Source organism: Panicum virgatum, chromosome 5K (assembly GCF_016808335.1).
Source record: "Panicum virgatum strain AP13 chromosome 5K, P.virgatum_v5, whole genome shotgun sequence".
Classification (NCBI taxonomy): domain Eukaryota; kingdom Viridiplantae; phylum Streptophyta; class Magnoliopsida; order Poales; family Poaceae; genus Panicum; species Panicum virgatum.
In genome coordinates this window covers 57,625,494-57,643,930 of record NC_053140.1, presented here as the reverse complement: position 1 = coordinate 57,643,930, position 18,437 = coordinate 57,625,494, and the positions used below count along the sequence as shown (strand labels likewise).

Below are 18,437 nucleotides of genomic sequence, written 5' to 3'. Positions count from 1 at the left end.
GCAATTGGAGTTGATTGCAACAAGCAGGTGGTTCCCATCGCCTTTGCTTTTGTTGAGAATAAAAACACAGAGAGCTGGTACTGGTTCCTTGAATGTGTGAAGATTCACGTTGTTGCTGGAAGGCCTGATGTTTGCCTCATCAGTGACAGACATGCTGGTCTTCTAGCAGCAATAAGGCAACTACATGAAGGAAGTCGAGGACAACCTCCTCTATGGCCAGATGTTGTGAGTAGGTGGTGCATAAGGCATATGGGTGCAAATTTTTTGAGCGCTTCAAGAATAAGGAACTTATGAATTTGTTCAAGAGATTGTGCACTCAGAATCAGCAGTGGAAGTTTGATGCATTGTGGCAGGTACTAGATAACATGTGCGCTGAGCTGCTAAAGGAACAGACCTCAACCTCCAGCCGGAGACGTTCCGGCGGCGGACCTTTCACACAGTAGATTAAGGATGCACCTAAGGAGAAGTGGTCAATTCTATACGACACTGGTGGTCGTCGATATGAGATCGAGACAACCAACCACGCAGAGTGTTACAATATGGTAATGCGTCATGTTCGTAGATTTCCTCTTGTTGGCATAGTTGAATTCATCATATACGGATGCACAAGGTACTTCAGAGAGCGGTACCAGGCAGCTGCCGTCCTACTTAATGATCCAGGTGTGACTTTTTGTAATAGGGCCACTAACTACATGAAAGAAAAGATTGAAAAGACTCAATATCACAGAGTGGTCTCTATGGGCACAAAGGATCAAAGGTTTGAGGTTTCATGCAAGGACAGGACAGGGCAGGGTGTCCGCAGACAAAGAGTCGTTCAGGATTGCTTGATAACGCCAGAAGGCAAGGTTTTTTGCAGATGCAAGAAGCCACAGCTTCTTCACTTACCATGCTCCCATGTCATTGCGGCATGTTCAGAATCTGGGTTGGATCCTGGGGTTTTTGTTTCACAATATTACAGAAAAGAAATCGCTGTGCACACTTGGGGCCATGAGATATATGGCATAGACAGTCTGGGATCATTCACTACACCAAATATCTCTCCAATGTACATTCCCAATCCAGATGCTAGGAGAGGGGTAGGTCGACGGCAGACACTTCGTATCCGTAACGGAATGGATGAGTCTGAGGCAGGAAAGAAGAAAAAAAAAGATGCAACCTGTGTGGATCAGATGGTCACACTTACAAGAAGTGCCCTAAAATGCAAGAAGATAATGCTGGTGCTGAAGTTGGACCTTCTGGAAATCCCACCGATGGATTGCCTCCGGAGTTTGGAGCCCGTCGCGTCTAGATTTCGTTATGTGTGCATATGTATTTGAACCAGATGTATGGATATGTATTCGGACCTGTATGTGATAATTACATTTCGTTATGTATGGATATGTATTTGCACCAGATTGTAGTATGTAATATTACGAAGGTATTATTCTGTGTTTGAATTGTTCTGTGTTTTGCTTGATTTGAATTGTTATGTGTTTTGTTTTATTTGAGTTGTTCTGTACTTTTCAACTCTCCTTGACGAATTATGAAAAGAAAAATCAAAGACTCCGCTTTGACAAGATGAGAAGTGTTCATGCATTTAATAGAGTTTCCACTGTACGCTCCCTGATTATATATATATGATGGTTGGAAGAACAATCCAAGAACACAGAAGAGAGTGGTAACTCAAAATTCATATCTCACTGGAAAAACTGGAAATTGTACTGAAAATAGAAGGATAGTTACGAATCATAAATTTTCGATTTGCAATACAGTTTTGTAAACAATACTACGATTACAAAGCAGAGGCCTAAGACGTTCGTACTACTAGATACTTGAACAATGAAAACCATGGCATGTGCAACACGATAACCTCGTGTTGTGAGTAAACCTAACATGCCTTAGGAAATGTAAAATGCCGGGATTACATGGTGGTGCTTTACTGAGTGCACCGGGGATATTTTTCCTTCCTAATAGCTTCAGACCCTGCTTCCTTAGCACGGCGGGTCCTCTCTCGCTTCCTCTCCCTGTCAGCTTCACGTTCCTCTGTCAGCTTCACGTTCCTCTGCCTTCTGACGTTCCACTTATGCAATCCTCTTCTGAATGTCTTCCTGGTTTTTCTTGCGCTTCTCCTCCATCTGTTATTCATGCAACATTCGTTGCCACCTTTGTGCAGCCCACCTTGCTTGACGCTCCACGTGGTCCTTATCCTGCTGAGATTGCTCGGTGTCTAACCACTGCACGAAATCACATAGAGGCGGTGGAGTCTTTCCCCAAATCATGTTAGAAGTCATTACTAGATCAGAAAGTGACAAACTCTGAAAGTGTTTTGTAATACCTTTGCTCGGTCCTTGCCGTAATGTTTGGGCGGGTCGTACTCGTAATTCTCGCACATGAAGAATCTCTTGCCAAAGTCGTCCCCAAAAACCCTTGATTTCATTAGTTTGCACAAGGATCCGCAAAAACACATAGGCACCTGGACTCCTTGGGGATCCTGAGGATGCCATGGTGTTGAGCCCTGACAATCACAAGTGAGCAATCAGATTGCTAATATACTATATCAACGCTAATCATTATCAGTAACTACACCTAAATGTACCACTAATCACTCCTAATAATAATTAAACTGATTGCTAAACTATTTTCTAACATTTTCTAATTTTTTTTTCTAATATTTTCTATAATTTTCTACAATTTTCAAACATTTTCTACAATTTTCTAATATTATCTTGCATTTTTTATTTTCTAATACTTCTCTAATAATTTTCTAACACTAAATCTAACACTAAATGTACTATATCAACGCTAATCACTATAAGTAACTGCATCTAAATGTACCACTAATCACTCCTAATAATAATTGAACTGATTGCTAATCTACTGTTTCAAAAAAAAATTACAACATAATCTATTTATAAAATGTAGAAAATTTTAGTTACCTAAAGTCGCCGCCTTGAAAATCCGACAAGGCTTCGCCGCTTTGCCTCTCCCTCACCCCTCCTATCCCTCCCCCTCTCTCTTTTCTTTTTTTCTGAATTTTTAGTAAGCCAAATGGGGGTGAGGGGAGCCAACACCTTATATAGGGCTGGGGGCCGGCCGCCCACATGGGGGCCGGCCGCCCAGCTGCCGGGCGGCCAGGGGGGCCGGTCGCAATTTTTTTCTTCTTTTTTTTTGCGTTTAAGTCCCTGCAGCCGGGCGGCCAGGTCCCGGCCGCCCGGCAGCGGGGCAGCCGGGGTATATTTCTGTAAATTTCCAAATCGAAATATTTTTTTTGTAAAAATCAAAAATAAAAATAAAAAAATAAAAAAACCGCGTCATTGCAATGTAAACTTTTGGCTGTAAAGTTTTGGAAACAATGGGCTGTAAATTATTGGCAAAATTTCCCTGAGTTTAGGCAACTAAACAAAGCCAAAGTCAGATCGGTTTTAGTGCTCAGCTCAACCGTGCCTGTCTAGACATTCGCGGCGACCTGCTGTGTGTTGATTTGACCTGAAACAACACTTGATCACATATCTGAACTTGACGCGTGGCCACTGCAAGGCCTCGTTTAGTTGCGGGATGTAAAGTTTTTGAAATAAAATATTTTCACATTTAAAATATTAAATATAGACTAATCATAAAATTAATTATATAACTCGTCTGTAAACTACGAGACGAATTTAATAAGCCTAATCAATCCGTCATCGGCATATGATTACTGTAGCAATTTAGTGCCTAATCATGACCTAATTAGGCTTATTAGATTCGTCTGTAATTTACAAGCAAACTATACAATTAGTTGTTTATTTTGTCTAGATTTAATATTTCATACATGTAAGATTCTCGTTCGATGTGATAGATTTGGAATTTTGAATTTTGCAACTAAACAAGTCCCAAGTTGAAGAACTTCAGAACTAAGCCTTGTCCCTTGTGCTGCACTAGGCTGCAGGGACTATTTGAAAATTTTCTGAAGACTGTTGTGATCTCGATCGACTTCTTCATGCCGCTGTCACTCCAAGTTCACCTCCCGCGTGCAGTTCACTGCAAGGCTCCAGTTTCTGGTAGAATGTCTGTTCTCGAATCGAGAAGTCGATGGTCGTCTCCACCGACGGCAAGGCGCGTGGCGGTCACACGCCGATACGATTTTCAAAGGGAAGCGAACGTCGTGAGGAGTGGAGAATCCGTGCAAGCCACAGGAATCCATGCTAGATCTCTTCCTGGAGACGACGAGCCGGTGCCATGGTAGTCTTGGTCGTCGTGGGCCTTTTCTGAATCCACGGGCAGGTTCAGTGTTTCAGGTCAGGCAGTCATCAAAGGCAGATAGCACCTTGCCCTATTTGCACTTGCCCCACCGATAATCAAATGATAAACGAGGGTTTAAATAGTGCATGGGCTGGAACCTTCTAGGGCTCAAGTTTAACAAATCGGGGAATGTTAGATCAGACGCTGTCATCTTGTGCGCTTGTCTGTCTCCGTAGTCTGTACAGTAGGGCGTGTGGCCACCACGCACGCACTCTCGCGTTGGCCTTTGCCTGGCCTGGGCTCGTCTTTCTGACTGTGCAGGCCAAGCAATCTGCAATTTAAACAGCATTGTCCTTTGATCTCAGCGTCTCACTTTTATAAATATGAACTTAACAGATGATCTGCAAATACTGCCTCCGTTTCAAATTATAGGTCATTTGACTTTTTTGATCTCAAGTTTGACCAGTCATCTTATTCAAAAAATTTTGCAAAATATTACTGGGCTGCTTTATCAATACAAAATCTTGAAGAATGACTTAAATTTGACAATGTTTGTATAAATTTTTTGAATAAGACAAGTGATCAAAGTTAGGGTTATAGAAGTCAAACGAACTACAATTTGGAGCGGAGAAGTTTTGCCAGGTGAATGTGTATATATTGATTATTGAACATTGAATCTTGTCCTTGATATTCGCTCGTAAAACCACGAGCAGACCAGTACAATCCGCAGACCATAATAATTTTATAAATGTTATACGTACTTATGTATCCATCTTAAAAGATCTAGTGTGACTAAACTTTGTACCAGCTCGATTGTGAACTGGGTGTTGGATTTCTTCGTGGTGGAAACTATCAACCTAGATCCTAGTCGACTCGTCACAAGTATTTTTACTTTTCTTGATTAATCATTCCATAAAAAATGGTTGCCCGTAGACTATGAGACGCCTATGGTTATATGCTCAACTGCCAAGTGTTGTGTACAGTGTGCTATGCATTTTCGTCGAAGCAAGCCTGCGTTTGGAATCGAACGGATTGGTATGTATCTGCACCTCCCGTTTCGGTCAGGAAACCGCAGCCCCGGGCACTTCATCAATCTGCAGGCGCCTCTGCAGCTGCCCACCGCAGCGCACTAGCCGGCAGATCAGATTCAGCAGACAGAACACATGAAGCCGAGGTCTTGCTCCTCCAGCATCAGCAGCGCGCTGCTGCTATGCTGCCTCTGCAGCTCCGTCGCGAGGTCCCAGACGGCCGACTCGTGCGGCTCCGGCTCCAGCCTCGCCGCCGTCGGCCGCTTCATCCCCTTCGACACCTCCAACCTCACTTGCTTCGACGCCTGGCCCTCCCAAGGCTTCATCGTGCGCGTACGTGTGGCGCCTCTCATTGTCAGCATCGACGCCCACGGCCGGCCAGAGCACTGATCGTTGTGAGCGCGTGCAGTACGGGAAGAGCGGGCGGGACACGTGGAGCTTCGTGCTGTCGGCGCCGGACGCGGGCGGGTACGTGTCGGTGGGGTTCTCGTCCGACGGCGCCATGGTGGGGAGCAGCGCGGTGGCCGGGTGGACGACCGGCGGAGGCGTCGGGATGGCGAAGCAGTACCGGCTGGGCGGGACGAGCTCGGGGAGCTGCCCGCCGGACCAGGGCAGCCTGGCGCTGCTCCCGGGCACCACGCTCCTGGCGGCCCAGTCGTCCCGCCTCTACCTCGCCTTCCAGTTCACCGCGCCGCAGCCGGCGCCGTACCTCATCTACGCCGTCGGCCCCTCGGGGGCCCAGCTCTCCAACAACTACCTCGTGCGGCACCGCAGCTACGGCTCCGCCTCCGTCGACTACGCCACCGGCGTGGCCTCCAGCGCGGGCGGCGGCGGCGCGTCGTTCGACACGAAGAAATGGCACGGCGCCATGGCCGGGCTCGGGTGGGGCGTGCTCATGCCGGTCGGCGTCGCGCTGGCGCGCTACTTCAAGCGGCGCGACCCGTTCTGGTTCTACGCGCACATCTCCGTGCAGGGGGTCGGGTTCGTGCTCGGCACGGCGGGGGTCATCGCCGGGTTCAAGCTGAAACGACGACGTCCCCGGCGCCGACAGCCACCAGGCGCTCGGCATCGCCATCCTTGTCTTCGGCTGCCTGCAGGTGCTGGCGTTCCTGGCGCGCCCGGGCAAGGGCTCCAAGGTGCGGCGGTACTGGAACTGGTACCACCACTACGTCGGCCGCGCCGCGGTGGCGTGCGCCGTCGCCAACGTCTTCGTCGGGCTGTCCGTCGCGCACGAGGCCGCCGCCGCCGCCGCCTTCTACGGCGTCTTCCTCGCAGTCTGGGTCCTCGCCTCGGTTGTCCTCGAGGTCAGGCTCTGGAGGTCCGCTGCTTGATCCGGCGACCGACGACGAGCGTTCGGACTTCGGAGATTCATGTACACCGGCTATATGTATGTTACGCGAGTGTGGCCTCTCCTGCACTACTATACCTTGTAGGTGTCTGTTGTATGAGCCTAGATGATTTGTTTTCGTCGAGATACACATTTGTTGATTTCATATATATAGTACTACCATTTGCTTCATAGTACGTCTTCGTTTGGTCATAAATTCGCAAGGGTCTGACTGGTAACCGATTAGTGTTTCCTTACGTTTCTGAAATCCAAATGCGTCGCTCGTCTCCCTCCTGAATCAATTAATGCTGCACCTAGACTGGTGGTGTCCGCTGTGAGGGCAGACGTTCACGGGGAAGAACCAGAAGGCGCTCTTCGAGGCTCTCCTCAAGGTCAAACAAGGTATCGATCTGTTCTTTTCTTCCATTAGCCTGCATTTTCAGGTGTTTTTCAGTTCAGGCACCGGTGTACCTTTTCAATTCGGCAGCACTGCATTTACATTAAGCTGACTAGATAACCAAACTATATTGCTTGGTGTACGGACCAAAGGAAAGACAGCACTCATTTACATTAAGCTGACTAGATAACCAAACTATATTGCTTGGTGTACGGACCGAAGGATAATCAGCAACGGGCTAAAGCACAAATCCACTGCAAACTCCACCTTGCAACTCCTATCAGCAGCATGACACAGAACAAGCAAAAACATCCTGACTAGCCCTGCAATTAAATGAAGGGAGAAGTGATCATTGATGGACACAATGCGAATATCAAGAAACTACTTCAAAAGTGCACACTGGTACTATCATGTGTTTCTCAGCAAATTATACACACCATAGGTAAACTTCAGGACCAGTTTGGATTGCAGCCAAAGGTTGCCACGATTAACCTTAGGCAGCCACAATTTTCCTTGTCAGTTTTTAGTTGCTTCCGCAACTTACACCTAGCTTCTAAGCCACATGACCCAGTTACAAATGTCATTTTATTTCGTCTAACTTTGCCTAAGTTAGGTGGTCAATTTTCGTGCTAGGAAAGCGTGGCAAGACTAACCTTAATAGCCTTTGTTAGCATCACCAGCTTACTAGCTCCCAGGATCACCCACTCCTACACCCTACAGAAACTCAATACACACACTTTTGTGGCATTGCACACAGGGAGGGTGCTGGTGTGCAGTCCCACAAAAGTGTGTTTATTCGAGCTTTCTATAGTGTAAGAATGGGTGATCCTAGGAGCTAGTAAGCTGGTGAGGCTAACAGCCTTATACTGTTATACAAGAGTACAAGAAAACATAGAACCCTGGAAAAATATGATAAGAGGGAAGAAGAGCTTGCACTATTTACCAGAAACCATGACGCTAAGAGAGGTCATAGGAGCCCATCCACATAAAGTCTTCATCCTGATGTCAATGTATTTTGTGAAAATTCTTGTGCCAAAAAAGGTGCGTACTTTAAAAAAAGTGTGCTTTTTGAGGAAGTTTGCATAAAAGAAATGTAGTTTTGTAAAACTTACGAAAAAAATACAGTAATAGGTTAAGGACATACCCGCTCAGGTTTATCATAGTATCTGACAGGCACTGTGACATCTCTTTGTACACGGCTTTTGAGATAAAAAACTGTAAGCTGATACAAAAGAATAAGTGTTAGTATTTTTCTTCCTCATTTTCAATTAAGTGATTAACAGATGCCAAACTTTGACTCATAAGTATTTCTAATGTTTAGACAGAGTAATGGATCCAAAGGGCTCGTCCTATATTGTAATCCTCCTCCTGGGCATACCTTGAATTCTTTCACGCGAGTTGATTTGTCCATCAAATAGTCCCAGCCAAGTGATAGAAAATAGTCTTCCAGCTGCAAAAAAATGCTTTATATTTAGCCACATTTGCATCAAATTTGAAATTATCTATCAAAATAATCTGGTGTTTGTTTTCACCTCAGGTAACCTCACAGCATCCCGCCCATTTATTGAAATAATCACATTATCACGTTTAATCCCAAGTTCCTGAGCCACAGGGTTATAAACCTAAATACACACACAAAAAAGGATTACAATAGCATCAACAATGCATATACAGACTGAACAACAACCTTACCTCATACACAAGAAAACCACCTTTGATGCCAAAGCCATAGATATCCTCCAGAAGCTGGACGTTCAACAGCGCTATTGTTCTGATGTCAATACCAAGAATGGGGCGAGCAACCGAACTGAAATAAGTTTGACTTTAGTCAAGCAACAATAAAAAAAATGGTACTGCAAACTTTTTTTTTCATGCCAAGCCAAGGGCAGGACCGCCTTACAAGACCATATCATTGTCTTAAATGGCACATTGACTAGATATGTTAGGTTATCCTAAGATTCTAGCATCATTCCAAGTCATGTCATATGAACACGGATTCAATTCTAGTACAAATCGTTCCACATGTTAGATTTCATTACATGAAGGCACTGGCCCCCAAGAGAACTTAAATCTCAGAATACACTTACTCTTACACTAAACTCAACATTTACCAGAAGTTAGCACACCATACCAGGTTCGTACACCTAATTCTGAAACCTACCCAAGCTAGCATGCAAGGGATATGGCAGCAAACCTGCCATCGAGTACACACCAATTCTAGAATTCACTAGGCATAAAGAGGTCAACTACATTCTAACATGAGGATCATAGATAGGATGACTTACTTGAAGCGCATATACATGCCAATGCATTTTTCAATAATAGAAATTGATATAACAGCAGGATCCGGGCTTGAATGTACTACTGCCATCCCTCTGAATCCCCCATCATGGTCAATCACCATTCCTCCATTGCCACCCTAAAAAAGGGCGCACCCAGTGCCGTAGGCTTCCCGCACTGTGCAGGGTCTGGGGAAGGGTTGTTTTTAAACCCCAAGCCTTACCCACACAAATGTGCAGAGGCTAGGGCTCGAACCCGGGACCTTCCGGTTACAGACGGTAGGCTCTACCGCTGCACCAGGCCCGCCCTTCTCTCCATTGCCACCCTGCATCAAAGAAATACCGCATAATTAAATAATCATAACAACAATAAAATACAAGAAAAAAAATATAATTATTACCTCAGGGATGTCAGAACTGAGAAATATGTAGTGGTCACGCCCTGAAAAATCTGGTTCTTCTAACCATTTGATATTTCCACGACTAACCCTCAAGGATGCATCTCCGTCCCGGGCTAGCACAAAAACCTCTTCACCATACTATGGATGAAATCCAATAGATGGGAGCTCCAAGGTGAAGCCTAGATAGATATCTAATAGGGCAATGTCATAATGATCATTGAAGTAGATAAGCTTTGCATCCAAGACAGTCTTCTTGTCTGGCAAGGTAACAGATAGCTGAAAAGATGGGATCATATATAGTTAAATTGCATAGCCACACACCTCGTTCAAGATTAAGGAAGAAAATAACAGTTGGCCATAAAAACACCACAACACTAACAAGTACTCCAGATAGACAAATAAGAGCAGGATAATAACCCTATGGTCAAGCTGAGCTGATGATGTTGTAATGTGGCAAAAGGCAACAATACCTGATCCTGTTGAAATATCACAATAAGGCCATAAAAAGAGTTTAAGAGCACAATAGGATGTTATCATCATGATAACTGAGGAGCAAATAATTTGCTTAAGGTAAAAGAAAGGGGGGAGCCAGCATGCAGTTGCAGGCATAATCGAGAGCAGTACAACCTCAGTGAGAAGAAATATTCAGAAATGAACATGAAGGAAAAAAGAAAGATCCAGGGCACCTTCAAACAATAGTGAAACAAGAAAATATTTGGATCGAAGCACACTTGCACAATGAAGGCCACACAAACAGATGCCACATTTTGTATTCATAGCATAAAATATCCAAGGAAAACATTTTGCCCAAAATGCAGTATGCTCTAGGTGGCTGAACCATACATGTTGAGGGGCTACTTATAATAGGCACAACAGAATGAAAAACTACATACAGCCTCCAATCACTGAAAGGGAAAGTTTGTACCTTGGGTACGGGAAGGTACGGGATCACGTATTCGACCACTCACGCAGACAACTCCACTGTGGGTCATAACCATAGCACGATGACGCCCAGAACCATCAGACAACTGTTTAATGATGATGTCACTACATTGTGGTTCCCTGCGTCCGTCTGAAAACACAGATATAATGTTATTATATTCAGCTAGGAGGAACAGATTGGGTGAAGCTTGCAAAATTTGTTATTTAGTCATACCATCCATGATGTAGGACACCATGACAATGTTGCGTGCGGCACGCAGAACCACCTCCTTGTCTTTTGAGCTCTGTACGGCTTCGGTGGTAAATGGGTCCTTGGGCTTGCTCATGGTAGGGATATCGCAATCAATATTATCTGGAAAAAAGACGTGTAGAAAAACCTTACGGGTCCGTTCTATAGGAATTATCTTTACCCAAATACAAATCCACAGACCACAGGCACACACATCTGCACTAAACCAATGTTACTTCATACACAAGCGCACAAGTTAGCAGCACCACTGATTTCCTTGCTTCAACCTGAGGTTGTGGGCGCCAGCACATGTACTCCCCACCACCAAAACCGTAAATCCCCAACCCAAATTCCTAACCCTAACCTCTAATAGCTGAAGTGACTGACCGATTTGCAAAATCTCAGACGATTGATGAGTAGCGAAATTGAAAACAAAAATAGGCATCGCGAAATTCAGAAGCAAACCTTTCTCGAGTATTTTTTTGATCCTATTGCACTCCTTCTCCCAGTTCCGTATATCCTTAAGCTTGCAAGTCCTCGGGAATGGCGGGTATCGAAGACGGGGTGCAGCAGCAAGGACCCTAGAACCCTGGCCTATTGTTGCAGCCGACGCCTTTCCGGGCTGATTCTTCTGCACTGCTTCTGCTTACTCTTATTCTGTCCGACTCGGGGCGATCTGCCCCCATTCTTCCATCTTCCTCTTCCCCGGCCTATGATCTTCGGAACTATGAGGTCCATGATGAGCGGCATCTCCTTCGCTCCTCACGGATTCGGAAGCTGGGGATCCACGAGAAGCGCCCTCCCCTTCATTCGTTTCGGCTCCGGTGTTCGGAAGCAGGGAATCAGAGGTTCGGCTTCGATACATGGCTCTGCCCTCAGCAAACTTGCAACTCTTTTTTTTTTTTTTTACACGAGCGGCATTGGTGACTTGACTTGGCAAGGAGTGTAGACCTAGAAGATGACGAATAAAATGGCCGGCGAGCAGGAGGTTGGAGGCTGCCGGGTCTCCACAGCGCAGGGCTCGAGGGGCGCCGCACCTGTGCTGCTGTGCGGCGACGTATGGGAGGGGGCAAAGGGTGGTGCCGCGGCGGCGCGAGGGAGGAGGGGCAGGGGCGTCGGCGCCGTGGAGGAGAGGCAGGGGGCGGAGGCGCGAGCGCAAGGGAGGAGAGGCAGGGGCGGCGGCGTGTGCGCGGGAGAGGGAGGGACGCCTGCGCGCCGTCAGATTTAGCAGTGCTGCCGCTCGGTAAGGGACAGCCCTTTGATCTAATTTTTCCCTTATAAAACAAGGACACGATCATTTTGCAGCTTAGTCCTGAACTAATCGGAAAACTCACACGACCATCCTTCCTCCTGAAGCGAAGCGACCCAAGACAAAATTTCCCAAGCCGAACAGCCTAGGGCATCGGACGCGCCCGACCGAGAAGCCGCTCGAATCCTCTCCAAAATTCCGAGGGGAGAGCCACTGATCCATCACAAAACCCATCAAATTTCACAAATTCAAATCGCCAAACCCCACCTCCCGCCACCAATTCGTGCGCACCAAATCGAGCCCATACCCCCTCGCGATTAGTGAGCCCCCAATCTTCCTCACGCCTTGTGCGGATTGCTGGATCATTTCCTCCCCGATTCCCCAATCCCCGAGCCAGGGTCCTAGGCCCGAAATCTCAGGGAGCTTCCTGTTGGGGAAATGGGGAAGCCGCTGATCTACGAGATATTGGAGAAGCCGGCGAGCAGCAGCGTCATCGGCATCTGCTCCCTGATCTGGTGGTTCATCCAGAAGCGGGGCATCGGGTACGGGGACGTCGGGCTGAGCTACGAGGCCGCCGTGGACGGCGGGCAGTACTGGCGGATCATCACCTCCGCCTTCTCCCACATCAGCGTCGTGCACCTGGTGTTCAACATGAGCGCGCTCTGGAGCCTCGGCGTCGTCGAGCAGCTGGTCCAGATCGGGCTCGGCGTCGAGTACTACCTGCACTACACGCTCGTGCTCGTCGTGCTGTCCGGGCTGCTGGTCCTCGGCTTCTACCACATGATGATTCAGAGGTTCAAGGTGGAGTACTTCAGGAGGGTGACTGCTGTTGGGTACTCCTGCGTTGTGTTTGGCTGGATGACAATTCTGGCTGCCAAGCAGCCGTCATCGAAGCTGAACATCTTCGGGGTTCTGTCGCTGCCGATCAGCTTTGCGCCATTCGAGTCGCTGATATTCACATCAATCATGGTACCGCAGGCTAGCTTCATTGGCCACTTGTCGGGGATCATTGTCGGGTACTCAATTGCCTGGGGTCTGATTCATGGGATGAATAACTACTGGGCAATCACCATGCTCGGCTGGATTGCGCTTGTATTTGTCTTGAGCTTGAAGCGTACAGGTTCTATGGAGTTGAGTTTTATTGAGATCGAACCAGTGACAGACCCGTCACTGCCTTCTGTTGGTGTGGTTGCCACCAGAAATGGTAGAACTTTGCAGATGGATGTGCTGCCTGAAAGAAGAGTTGCCGACATTGTATAATATATGCAGAAATGTTTGACAAATCTTGTTTTTGTTATGAAAATTTTATCATGTTGACACCATGCAATGTATTCAGTTTTTAAATTTGGTGTCACGGATGTCTTTGGTCATTCCTGGTATAAAGGAATTCTTCATCTGGACTTCCAGATACTTCATGATAACTTTGAAAACAAATGAATTCTTTTGTGCTAGTCACCATGTGGGGTGAGGTTTTGCAACTGAATTTCTTCAGTGCTGTTCTTACTGTCATACCGTGCTGTTTATATACACTGTAGCTTGCTTGAAGAACTGATATGCTCATTCCATCTGCGCAGAAGTGCTGAACCATTGGAAAAATATTTTTGACAGGACATCATTGTTTTGCGGGTCATCTTGCAAGTTCGTGATTCCTTTAACACTGCTGTCTCACTGTATTTTGGAACTCTGATGCTGTTCCATCGCATCAACCAATCAATTATAGTTCTAAACATAAATAGGTCTACAACAGGAAGCTTAACCAGTTACTCATCGGCAGGGTGATGTAACAAAATTTGTAGTGCATAAAAGAAAACTCTGAGATCTTCTTGTAGGTTCACGCCTTTCTTCCATGATCTGACCTGAAACCCCGAAACATATCTGTTCATTTATGCATCCATGCTGATAAATCAAGCCAGTATCCCTTTGGGCATAAATTATACAAATAAATATCAATTGTCCTCAACAACAGCATTTTGTACGACTAACTTGGTACATGGTAAAAATTTGGGATCATCATAGTCTCGTATGGACAATTTAGATTATTCATATTGGCAAGGACAGTGTTTTGACATTACAAAGCTAGCACATTGCCAGCGCCGTGTAAATTACATGCATAACAGACTCATCCCACTATTTCTGTGTCAAAGCCAAATTTTCACTGGAATGTCCTGCTGTTGCGGAGGAAGCATGAATGATATTCAGTTTTGTCCATGCCATCTCAATCCTGGAATTTAATATTTTTTGGCGCATAGCACGGAACACTTCAGGTTGTTTGGGCCTGGTGATCCAATTATTGATGAAAACATCGCATCATGTCCATGGTGGCTTGAGATTATGCTTCAAAGAATGTAACTTTCCGAGTACTTCACAGCTCATCCTGAACATGGAACCAGCATACGACATAAGCTTCTTGTCTAATCGAGTTAGGAAGTTCATAATAAAAAGTACAAGTTGCATTTCTTCCATAAAAAAAAGTACTTTGACTTACATGGTAGTCATCCCAGTGATCCCTGTAACGCTGTAAAAGCAAGGAAGGAGATTTAGTGCACCATGTATGCATATACTGTATTTTAGGTAATAAATCTGCGCCTCTAGCACATGAGCACAACACAAATCACAATACATAAATGCAGGCCTCTAGCAATCAGTGCAAATGCAAAACACATCAACACAGCATTCCAACTATTTATGCTTTATTTCTCTAATATGGCCCCTTTTGATGATATGGTGATAATTTGAGAAAGGAACCAGAGGTAAAACTTTTACAATTAGGATCTTCATGGAAAAGACAAAAAAGCTATGTGAGCTATGTGACAGGATGAAGAAAATATACTCTTTTGTATCTGTCCTTCTTGTCTCTTCGGCGCCGAGCCCCTTCATCCTTTCCTTGTTGAGCTTCCTGTGCACAAACAGTTTAGCAGAAAATTTAGCCTCTTTAACATCTTGTAGTCATTCTTTGATTCAACGACATTGAATGATGCATAGAAGTAACAAAGTCCAACTGAAGGTAGATAATTCATAAATCACAGTGCTTCATTCTAACCCTATCTTCTCTAGCTTTCCTCTCCTTTTCAGCTTCTTCAAAAGCCTCCTTTTCAGCCTGCAAAAATACAGAAAACTGAGATAGTGTTCCCAGGAGATAGCAGGACCAATTTGGTAAAGTTTTATTTGTGGTTACCTCCCTATTCGCACCCACAGTTTCCTCAACAACCTTTCTTGCATACTCAGGGTCATCACAAATCAGAATGTTGTCAAAAACTGAACCAGCTTTTACCTGCGTATATTTGAGATATAAGTATACACATGCTACATCACTTAAGAAATCATAAGGCAGCAGGAAGATATATTTTTAACAAAAGTTTATTTAAAAAAAAAACATTGTATATGCTACCTGCCAAACTTCAATTCCAACATACTTCAAAGGTTTCAGCACATACAGATCTGGATCATCCTCAAACTCTGCAAATTAATACACTGATAGCGTCAAACTAGCCCTTTAAAGCTTAAAGTGGGGTATAATTGAAAATCAGCCGTTGAATGGAATATTGGACAGTAGCTGAATGTACACTGTATTATTAAATACTTAATTGCATATACATATGAAACCATTATCTTATTTGGTTACCTGGATTATCAATCCATGGGGTCTTCCATTTACCCTTGTAGTTAGGATTCTTAATTCTCTGCAAGCAGGAGCATGTGAAATTGTGAACTCTATAGATAGATGATAGCGGAGTACCGGACCTTGCCAAGGACTGATTGCCAAACAAGATACCGCACCTTGCGTTTCCATGGTCCCTTGTATGCTGGATTTGATATCATTCTGGGCTTCCATATGCCATCATCATCGTCATCCCATGTGTCAGGCTGGTTTATATAAGGAAAAAAAGTCATATATTTTCCATATTGTGTTGTGTCTACTTATAACAAATTTTCGGGTGTTCTTTACACATATGATTCCATGGCTAATACTTGACTAATGTTAGAACTTGCGTACCTTTTTGTCCTTCGGATCAGGAATCTGTTTTGGGATAGAATCATAGCCCTGGCCAACACCAATGAAACGTTAAGCATTATGTGCGACAATGCATATTCGGAAGAGTTGTGGAATCACAAACCTCTGGCTTAACATCATCAGGATCATCAATATATTCTCTGTCATCCCAATCCTTAGGCTGCCGTGAAGATGTATACATTAGACAATATCAGTTTATCATACGGTAAATTCCTGGCAAAATATAGCACTAATTATAAAAATAATAACCAACCCTTTTGGCATTAACACCCTTGATTTTACGAGGAGGGAGGATGTCCCAGTCAGTGTACATGCTCCCAGATTCTCTTTCACGGTTATCGACAAGTAGGCTATAAGATGCGTCAGGCCTAAGAATGAAAGTATACATATGTGTTAACTTGTCCGTCTCACATTCTAGATCTTTCTTGATTGGATAATTCTGCCCTTGGTAAGAAAGTATAAGATGCAGCTTCTTTGTATCAGTACCACATATATCTGGCCCAAACATCAAGCTGCACAAGAGACAGTTATGAAAGTTAGCAGGCACCACTCAGCAGGCGACAACAAGATAACAATAGAGGCTGCAATTCATATTCATACACTACATTCAGAAACAATGATAGGATTATTAATTTGCAAGCTGTGAAGTCTGTATCGACTCCTAAAACAGAACTAAATTATGTGTTAGAGTGGCATTCGTCGTCCATCAACAATTTGAACATGCTGATAAGTGATAACACATCAAGCATAGGAATGAACGCAGGTTTGAAAGAATGGGAAATTCCATGGGGGGCAAAAGCCATAAAGAAATTTACCTGTATGGAGTGTCCCCACTAAATTTTTTCTGGTTGACATAACCGGACATAAGCTTAATGTATCCACCACCACACTCGATATCCTGCTCAAACTTAATGGAGTACTGGACCACCAGTGTCCTGTTCTTGTTACTGAATTGTGGGAACTTGGCTGAGATAGCAAAATGCCTAGCATCCATTGTTGTTTGTATTCCTGGTACAGTATACACAAAAAATAAAGCACAGGGGTCAATAAACTTACTGGAACTAAGACACTGAGCAAGCATGGCATGTTTTATGATCAAACGATCATAGTCAATTGAAACAGAAGTGTGCCAGGGACGAAAATAAACCTTTGTCGTCAGGATCTCCAGAGTATCTTCCCGCTGTGTGCTTGAACCTTCCGGCTTTCCCTTCACTCCTTTTCCAATCAGATTCCACCCACCGGGACTCCCAGCCATCTGAACATTCAAACCGAAACAGAAGAATTCAGTCCTAACATGGTAAAACACCTTAAATTACAATGACGAGGAACCTTTTATTTAAAATTATAATTGCGAAACCAAGCTCCTGTCATCCGTTTTTCACTCCATGCCAAGCTCAGCAAGCTGCTAAAGCGCTGCGCCCAAATCCTAGAGCGCTTCGGGTACTACTGGTAATAATTTCAGTCGGAATCCTTGAGCACATCAGTTCAGCTCACGTCGAAACGGTCAAAAACCTTGACCCGCCTTAGCGAAAACGGAAGCATAGTTTGCCAAAGGCAGCGACCGCAGGGGCACTGCGATAATACTCGCAAGCACAGGGGGTGACAAGGAAAAGTAGCGCACGCCCGATCAATCGTCCGTCAACACTCAGCAGGCAGCAGCCCATCATCCCAATCCAGTAGGCTGCCAATTCGGCAACTCGAATCGGAAGCCAGAAATAGAAGCACCAACATAGATAGATAGCACGGGGGCAAGCTGGGGCTAATCGGGAAGCGCCGAAGCGGGGAGGAGCGGAGCAGTCAGCGAGGCATGTGCGCAATACCTTCGAAGCGCTCCTCGAAGAAGACCTCGCCGGACGCGAGGAGGAGCAGCGACGAGAGGACGAGGAGGCAGCCGCGCAGGCCGCCGCGGCGGCGGCGAGGACCCATCGCCGGAGACGAAGCGGGGAGGAGGGGGAGCTTCGCTGCTGCAGCGGCGAGCGTGCTGAGCTGTTGGACCAAAGGGAATATTTGTAGTGCGAGCGGGGGCTGAAGTGACCCTGGAAGTTGGTTTTATTCACAAATATGGGCCTTGTTTGGTTAAGCTAGGCACGCTTTCCGAAAAAAGAATCTCGCATGCATGAAGTACTAAATGAAATCTATTTGTAAAACCTTTTTAGGAATTAGTGTAACTTTTCGCGACAAATCTAATGACGGTAATTAGTCGATGATTTACTACAGTGATACTACAGTACCATCCACTAATCGCGCGGTGGAAGGCCTCGTTAGATTCTTTATAGCCACTAGCGCAGGGGTTCTGAAGTTAGTTTTGTAAACTGACTTTATTTGACACCGTAATTAACGATCAAAGTTATTACTATTCCTAACGCACTAGAATTC

General features: G+C 45.2%; 2 protein-coding genes and 2 pseudogenes across 2 annotated transcripts; 2 read left to right on the top strand and 2 right to left on the bottom strand.

The window, feature by feature from the left end:
* The first annotated feature begins 4,047 nt into the window (after positions 1 to 4,047).
* LOC120710288 lies at positions 4,048 to 6,744 on the top strand (annotated as a pseudogene).
* Positions 6,745 to 6,939: 195 nt separating this feature from the next.
* LOC120710287 lies at positions 6,940 to 10,897 on the bottom strand (annotated as a pseudogene).
* A 1,216-nt stretch (positions 10,898 to 12,113) lies between these two features.
* On the top strand, positions 12,114 to 13,527 carry LOC120710354 (RHOMBOID-like protein 13). The gene has a single exon (XM_039995985.1). The coding sequence runs from the start codon at positions 12,488 to 12,490 to the stop codon at positions 13,307 to 13,309; it is 822 nt and encodes a 273-aa protein (XP_039851919.1). The 5' UTR covers positions 12,114 to 12,487; the 3' UTR covers positions 13,310 to 13,527.
* A 451-nt stretch (positions 13,528 to 13,978) lies between these two features.
* On the bottom strand, positions 13,979 to 18,088 carry LOC120710353 (calreticulin-3-like). The gene is made up of 14 exons (XM_039995984.1): positions 17,882 to 18,088; positions 17,209 to 17,316; positions 16,877 to 17,069; positions 16,315 to 16,573; positions 16,165 to 16,221; positions 16,044 to 16,091; positions 15,827 to 15,913; positions 15,672 to 15,729; positions 15,438 to 15,505; positions 15,225 to 15,320; positions 15,090 to 15,146; positions 14,880 to 14,945; positions 14,535 to 14,564; positions 13,979 to 14,423 (listed from the first exon to the last, which is right to left on the bottom strand). Exons 1-14 carry the CDS (start codon positions 17,985 to 17,987, stop codon positions 14,412 to 14,414), a joined length of 1,245 nt encoding a protein of 414 aa, XP_039851918.1. The 5' UTR covers positions 17,988 to 18,088; the 3' UTR covers positions 13,979 to 14,411.
* Positions 18,089 to 18,437: the final 349 nt, after the last annotated feature.

What these genes read in the sequence shown, in the direction of transcription:
- LOC120710354 (XM_039995985.1), top strand. Translation starts at nt 12,488, where the DNA reads ATGGGGAAGCCGCTGATCTACGAGATATTGGAGAAGCCGGCGAGCAGC.
- LOC120710353 (XM_039995984.1), bottom strand. Translation starts at nt 17,987, where the DNA reads ATGGGTCCTCGCCGCCGCCGCGGCGGCCTGCGCGGCTGCCTCCTCGTC. An exon ending in AGGGACCATGGAAACGCAAG is followed by an intron (nt 15,730 to 15,826) that starts GTGCGGTATCTT and finishes TCCTGCTTGCAG; the next exon opens with AGAATTAAGAATCCTAACTA. An exon ending in GGAAAGCTAGAGAAGATAGG is followed by an intron (nt 14,946 to 15,089) that starts GTTAGAATGAAG and finishes GTTTGTGCACAG; the next exon opens with GAAGCTCAACAAGGAAAGGA.